This window comes from Nestor notabilis, unplaced genomic scaffold (assembly GCF_000696875.1).
Source record: "Nestor notabilis isolate BGI_N333 unplaced genomic scaffold, ASM69687v1 scaffold13201, whole genome shotgun sequence".
Lineage (NCBI taxonomy): Eukaryota > Metazoa > Chordata > Aves > Psittaciformes > Psittacidae > Nestor > Nestor notabilis.
The window spans coordinates 30,380-38,568 of NW_009913405.1; the positions used below are offsets into that span (position 1 = coordinate 30,380).

The 8,189-nt window shown below is 37.3% G+C and overlaps 1 protein-coding gene across 1 annotated transcript in view; it reads right to left on the reverse strand.

Moving 5' to 3' along the window:
* The window catches only part of LOC104412461 (phosphatidylinositol 3,4,5-trisphosphate-dependent Rac exchanger 2 protein-like), a gene marked incomplete at its 5' end in the record, with an annotated part of 35,556 nt that extends 28,150 nt beyond the window's left edge, over positions 1–7,406 (reverse strand). The window contains 5 exon segments of the mRNA XM_010023189.1: positions 1,382–1,543; positions 3,338–3,439; positions 5,732–5,836; positions 7,111–7,233; positions 7,335–7,406. Of these exon segments, the coding sequence (XP_010021491.1) occupies positions 1,382–1,543; positions 3,338–3,439; positions 5,732–5,836; positions 7,111–7,233; positions 7,335–7,406 (564 nt within the window).
* Positions 7,407–8,189: the final 783 nt, after the last annotated feature.

The window sequence follows — 8,189 nt, forward strand, 5'->3', positions numbered from 1 at the left end:
AACATATTTATTACTTCAAGTTTTATTAATGATTCAGAAGAAACTGAATGTAGAAAAGTGGATTCCCTTTTCAGAGATGTGAGAACAGTCAGTTCTTAACCAACTTATATGACTAATAACACACTGAGTTAGTAATGCTGTAACTTTACACTTGAGTGTATGAAGACGGATTTGACAAGCATCTGTAAGACTCAGGCACTGAAGGCAATTACAAGAATCTTAATCACTACAGCACAGCAGAAAACTTACTTGAAAGTTCAAAATAATAGTAGAGTCGGTAACAGGCAATAAGTATTATTTAACAAATTTCCTTGCCATATAATATTAAGCAATATTGTACGAGCATGTCTAACGCATTTTAATGTTCACACACACTAATCTTTCCAAGTTACTGCTGATGACAGTAAGTTCAAGCTAACAAAAAGAAACTTACTTTCACCTAGTCTAAATAAGCAGCTGCTAAGGTATTTGTTTCTTTTGGAAAGTGTTAGCTCAACCAGACTTTCAATTACAGTGTTTAGAAGTTTACTTTATTTAAGTAGTCCTGTGTATTATGTTCAATACTGACTTATTAAAAAATTATTTACATTGCTTGCTTTGTATTTCTTATATATGAACTTCACTCCCACTTCAGTGTGAGCAGCTCAGATGTTTCAATACAAAACACCTAAGGCAAATCAAAGATACACAAATATCCACGTTTATCTTTCTGTATAAGCTAATTACAGTGCTCAAAATAATACAACAGGAAGATTGTGGTGCTACAACTACTTGATCTTGCAGTTGTCTAAGGGAGATGGTGGCTCTTCTGGATACTGTTGAAAACACTAGGCCTATGGTTTCTTCACAGAACTAAAGCATTAAAGCTCTTCCATTTGAAAACTGAAATAAATAAATAAAGCCAAAACCAAGTCTTACACAGATTCTCTTGAACACGTTAGTTTAGCTCAGCCAACAGTAAGGGACTACCTGCAAGCTGACAAACACTTATGGACTCAGTGCTTAATCAATAATAAATAATCAAAATCTTTTTTTCAACCACACAATGCTGCTAGGCAGGCACTGACAGCAGTAAAATCACGGCAGCAGTTAAATTAGGATTTATAGATGTGCATGTGTGCACACATACATGTTGATGTAAATGATCAATATTTCAAGTCAAACACCAAACACCGCCCTCTCTCCTGGAAGTCTGTTGTTTTATACAGTGGTGCTCAGTCATGGACAACACTGACTTTACAGAGTAGAACCCAAATGAAAGCTGTGTTTCATAGAATTGAGGAGCTGACAGTATCTCAGGATCACAAAAACAGTGCAATACATGCTGTTGAAAACTGTTATTCCCTCCTTAATATACAAAGCAACAAATCTACAATAGTACCTCCCATCCTTCCACATGAGACTGCCATTCTTCCAAAAACTCTAATTTTTCCATTTGCCTCTTGGCTTCATTTATATTGGAACAGACAGCTTTCATGGCCTGGAGGGCTTCCATTAGTGCTGCATAGTCACTGTGCTTCCTTGGAGTCCGCTTCAGTAACTCCTATTTAGATATTAAAAAAAAAAAAAAAAAAGAAAAGAAAAGAGAAACCTGTCTTTGATCTCTACATGTACGTTACAGGATGCTTAAATTGACTAGGATACAAAAATCAAGAAGTAGGCAGACTTCTATTCTACTAAGTGGAAAAATAATAAACCCTCCAGCACTGCATCCTAGTAGGACACTAAAACTCAGAGAAATAAATTACCAACAGTAAAAATAATCAGTACTTAGAAATTAGTACTTAGTTTGCCTTTCAGCTACTTTCTCACCCCAGCAACATTTCTTCATGTTGAGCTTTGGTTCGGGGTTTGATTTTTTTTGTTGGCTTTTTTTATATGCCACAGGATAGAACCGTTCAACAGTAACAGTAACAATTCTCCTTAAAAATGTTAGTTTATTCATGTTATTCATTTATTCAAAGTTAGCACCTACCTCTCCTGCAACTCTCGGTAAAACCCATGTTCCTTTAGCGCCACACTATTGTTTAATGTAGTGCAATATACCACAGCACTGAACAGCTTAGGTGACTCACTGATTTCAGGTGGTTACTGGTAATGGCAGTCACACTACACACAGAAGTGGAGTTGCCAGTATTCATTTGAGATTTCCTGTCTCAAACTACCAACTACCCATTTACAGCTGGACTGACTTTGTGTGTAAGCCTTCACCACATACCCTGACTGAGACATGGGTACATTCCTCTGGAGCCCTAACCCTGCTGCCACCACACCCTGTATTTAAATTTATTTAACATAAATATATTCATTTCATTGTCCCCTAGAGTAATTCATTAGTCATTTTCCCCTGTTTGTCTTCAGATCCTTCATTCAAAAAATAGAATATAAAAATAATTTTAAAATAGGCCAAGGGAACTGTAAAACCACAGATATCTGTGATGAATCAAATGTCATTGCAATTATCATAATCTTTAACTTGTTTTAAAAACCTTTATTTGAACATGTTTACTGTTAGGTTTTTATGTCAGTGCAATGAAATGAATATGGCTCATAACTGGCATTGTTTCAGATCTAAAGTCACACATGCATTGTGAAAAACACTGCCCAATAATCAGGTTTCAGTAGGTTCTAAAGCAAAATCTGCTCTGCCTTTTCTTTCATGGTTTGAAACAAACAACAACATTAGGCCCCAATTTGTTAAGCAAAAAATTGTTTTAAATATTTACTTTAATGATGATTGTATTATTTTGTTTCCTAACATGGAAAAAAATCAGTAACTCAGTTTTGAAGATCTAATGATTATCAGCACATTCCACATTTTTCATTAGGTTTTAAATTGTAAGAGTAATAAAAGAATAAACACAGAAATGTGCATAGAACCACCTACAGCATCTTACCATTACTCTAGAGTTTTCTTACAAATAATTTTAATAAATATTTTTCATTTACAGTTTGCTCATGGTAAATTAGAATCATCAAAGCACATCACTAACAACTCTGCTAGCCCAAGCATTTCAAGGCCATGGTCAAAGCCAGCTGAAATCAGTCTCATTCAACTCCCTTTAAATGGCTCACTTCTGTTCAACAATGGAGAGGCAATTTTACAACTACATGCAGAAGGAAGCTAATCATCTTGACCCAGCCAAACTCCTCAGTTCTTTTAATACTGATGTCAGAAGACTTGCCACTAGTTTTAATGAGAGCATGTCTGGGTCCAATATCTAATAAAGAGATTATTCACTGTGTAGAGAGATTGTTCCTGCTGTACAGAAATATGCTTAGCAACCAGTTTTGTACAGAAACTTTAAAGTCCTAGATAAAAAAATCTTGAAAGTACCTTCAAAAGAAGGGGATACTTGCATATTCTCTGTATCGGTGTTACCAGATATCCCTCCAATGGTACATCTGTGTTCTTGCGTCCTCCAAGAAGCATGCAATTCTAGAGTGTGAACAGTTTCATAAATTACTAAAAAAACCTGAGAAAATTATCAGAAATAAAGACAAGGGCATACGTACACCGCAACATTGGCGAAGCTGTACATAATAAGGGAGGTTTGCAAAACCATCAAAAGAACAGGCCTGAACACATGCGCAGGCACGTACATTGACTATCATACATGACAAGGAAGCCACAATGGAATTAAGCAGGCATCTGCCCTAGGTACCTTCTTCACTCAGTCTGACTAAGAGAGGGCTTTTTTTTAAAGTTTAAAAATAAAAGATGGTGAATAAAATGCCAAAAATATGCTTTCATACTTCAACAAACAAAAATAAAAATCATTTAGGGTGACCACTCTAGGTGCTGTTGCTTGTAAAAGGTGTGTTCACAATATTAAGTAGCATCAAAGATGGTTTGGAAGGCTTGAACCTGGCCATCCTTATATACACCCTCCAAAAAAGTGTTCTGTTTACATGCTTCTATAGTTAAACGTGATAGGCAATGAACAAAATATCCTTAGTCATGGGCTAAAATACATGTAAACTTTCACAAGACACCCAACTATGGGAGCAGGGAATACATGAAATATTGTGCGGAAGCACCCACGAAAAAGCAGCAGAGAGAGAAAAGAATAAGGGCTAGCTGGGATAATGGAAGCACCCACGAAAAAGCAGCAGAGAGAAAGAGAGAAAAGAATAAGGGCTAGCTGGGATAACAAAGCACGCAAGGGACATCACAGCAAATATTGGGAACTGCTGTAATTAAACTGTGAGTACATAAAGACCTAAAGTAATGATGAAAATTATTTTACTGAGAGATCAGAAGGAATTGTGATGCAATGGTATGAGATAATCTACAGCTTCAAAGTACAAGATGTCTAAACTCAGACATCAACTGTTAAACAAAAGTAATTCAACACAGCCAGATGGTGTGTTGATGCAGGCCACAAATGTGGATGCAGACATACTGTTGATAGAACAGGGACTACAAAACTGGGTGGCTGCTCCACTAAGCATGTAACTCGCAGCATACATACCCCATAACCAGTGCTGCTGCGGGGATTTCTACACCCACCCTTGAGTCTCTGCTTTGTACTCACAGTTAACCAGCTTCTGTCTTATCCTAAAGGATCCTTTATCCTAAAGGATCTCACTTAACCTGCCAACAAAAAAACTTTACTGATAAAAGACTGAGCAAGATGGCAGCAATGCAGACTATAGGTTTATATAATGACTGTCTCTATACTTAAAGGCTCAGAAGTCTAGTTTCAGCTCCCCATTATTTATAGATAATGACACCTCTAATGACCTGAACTGTCCTGTCTGGCTAGAAAGCTTCAACTGTACTTTCATCACACAGTCAGACCCCCTATTCTCTAGGTTAGACTGCTGCCACTTATGCTACTGCCATGTCTTGAATCTATGAGAAACCCAAAGCAGACGTGAAAGCCCTGTGCATGTGCCCCGGAGTACAGGACATTGACACATCATGAACTGCCACAACTGCACACTTCACTTCCTTTCTCACAAAAGATGCTTTTTGCAATCTTTCTCTGGAGTATTTTGTCTCTGTAGTCAGTATTCACCCCTTCTTCTTGAGACTGGCCAGGTTGCTCCCAAGTAAAAGAACCATGTATGCAAAGCTCATCAATCTGGGGCAAGGTAAAGGACGCTGTGTCAACCACTAAAGAAAAACAGGACACCTTTGAAACCGTTTTCAGCTATGAATGGAACACTGCTGAGTAACAGACTCTCAGCAAAACGGCAGATGGCATTTCATGTCACCCACTACTCCCCTACATAAGGAAATTTGCACACTGCTCATTAACTTGGCTGTAAGTAAATGCAACTTGGGATCCAGATCCAGTATCTCAAAAATGTAGTGACCTGCAATACGTCAAGTTCACCAAGAACTCTGTCAGCAGTAGTGAAAGCTTACTGCATGCTGAAAATAATTAAGACAAATAAGTAAACCTTGTGATACTGCCACCACTGGCATAATCTTTTTTTTCACCATATCTGTGATGCTTTGCTGATACTGTCATTTGCTCTCCAGTTCCAAAATGCAAGAACTGGATCAAGGCACGCTGCCTAATGCTTTATTTTGCATGGATCCAAAGCAACAGTGAAAATACGATGTACACAACCCCTTCCTCTGGAAACACCACCCCCAGCTGAAACTGCCTGCTAACCACTTGCAGGAGTGCTTGTTACATGGGGGATGCGACAGTACTAACAATTCACTGCCTGGTCAAAAATATTAAGTTAGAACACCAGTTAAAAGTTTATTTACCAAAAGAAAGGTCCGCACTGTTCTTATTTTGTTAAGGTCAAGGAGAACCTTCTGTGCCTTCTCGTGGTTACTGCAGTATTCATCATAAATACGGAACTTCTCTTTCTGCAGAAACAAAGAAATACACTGTTCTTCACTTGCCATTTTGAGGCTTTTTGTAATTAATAAAACATGAAATCAACATTTTTCAGAAACTGAATAGCTAATATAGTCTTCATTTTGGAAGGCCAGCTCTTTCTATGTTTATTATCTGAGGTCCAGCCTCAAATTAGAATTATGAACAGTCTGGAAGCATCACTGGAGAATTTCAATCATAGAACACCAGGTTGAAAGGGACCTCAGGGACCATCTGGTCCAACCTTCCTTGGCAAAAGCACCGTCTAGACAAGATGGCCCAGCACCCTGCCCAACCAAATCTTAAAGTGTCCAGTGCTGGGGAATCCACTGCTTCCCTGGGGGGATTATTCTAATGGTTGATTGTTCTCATTGTGAAAAATTTTCCTATTATCCAACTGTAACCTTCCCAGGATTAACTTGTACCCATCTCTGCTCGCATTTTCCATGTGAGTCCTTGTAAAAAGGAGAAACCCAGGAAGGAAATGCACAGAGTGGCTTATTTTCTGACATCACCTATTTTGTCTGCAAACACTTGCTTGCAAATATAATCCATACTACTGCAGTCAAAAACTGATGTTGCTCAACTTCGGTAATATGTTTCCACAAACCATTAATCATTTTCTCCTCCCACAACGAATAAACAAAGACTTAGCAAACAAATGGGACTCTAACCAGTGGTAGCAATGAAACCTAGACTTTGTTAGGCCTGCAACTGAAAGCAAACTAACTTGTCCTGATTTTGCAGAGCTCTTGAACACTGACATCCTGTTTTGCTCCAACAGGAAAAATAATACTCCAAGAAAACAATTTCTACAGGACATATAAACATACTTGTGGAGGTACTGCAGTTGTCAGAAGTAAAATATCTTCACAGCCCAGAACCATGGAGATATTTTACCCAGCATACGCAATTCTTTTTTATTCACATTTTTGCCTAGCATCAAAGTGAAATAAAAAAAAAAGCATATTATTATTTTTGCTGTTTCATGCAACCCTGGTCCTTGTACCTCCACCCCGTGCATAGGCACCAGCCTTGCCTATGCTGCAGGGCTGTTTGCCAGCCTGGGCTGATTTGGTGAATATACAGATGACGATACAATAAAATTCTGCCCATTTGAGACTTTACTTCTTCATTCTCCTTCCCTCTCTATTTTTTTGAAACTATGCAATCAAGTCATATTTTGTCCTCATGACTATGTACACTCATCATGATGTAATTAATAAAGACAACTAATAAAGGAAAAAAGTGAAATATAGCCTACATAATGAAGAAAGCAGGTTCCAACTTCATGCTGCGCATTAGGTTCTGGCTGTAAGCACTCCTCCACCAGGGAAAGGAAGTTTTTGTGAACTGCAAGAATATCTTCAATATTTGAAAACAACATCTGCAAAAGAATAAAACATACATAAATAAATCATCAGGCAAAAAACAGAAGAAATATGCAATTATGAGACTACAGAAGAAATCTGCAATTATGAGACTAACCTTAACTGTCTCTTCTGTGACATTTTTGTCTGCTTTGGCTGTAGCACATTGGATCATTCGGTGAAGGAAAGCCTGCATGAAACAAGAGAAATAAGGAAAAAGTTATTTCAGGAAGACTTCAACTTTTGGCATTTTATGCTTATAATTTGTTTCCTAAATTTCTTATACTTTGGATATAGAGCCACATCAGTATATTACTCAGAATCTAAACCAAGTATTTTACTTATGAAGTATTTAGTAGTCCTGTCATCCTAATATGATATAAAACCTATCTATATAGTGTTAAAAAGAGTTAAATAGTGAAATATTAATGAAACTGGGAAACTGAACATTCTACCCTAGACTCACAATACAATCAGGCAAGAGCAAAATGAGCCATTTTCAAATTCTTGCTCTAATAATTTACAAATTGACTACAAGACAAGTTAAAATAAGCCACAAATTTCTAAAGTTAAACTAGTCAGGAGATACTATTATGAAATGTCACTTCTACCACAGTAACCACAACTAAGGTTTCCGATTTACTAATAACCAAACCTTCCGTAAATTAAATTGGCTTTAACAACAGTCAGCTGCACCTGATTTTGCTTAATGACAATGTTCTCTCTTTCCTCCCAAAGAACCTCATTCTTGGAGATCAAATGCGAATTTAGTAACATCACTAATGAAACAGCAGAAGATTAAGTCCTTTCTATATTTCACATTCAAGAATTGGAAACAAGAAGAAGAAAAGATGTACAGTAAGTCGTTCCAAAAGAAATAAATCACATTTCAGATACAAAGGACAGAATTCATTTTTATGAATTCATTCCATTACAAAGACTTGGTACTGAAAATATCTACACACTGGAGACT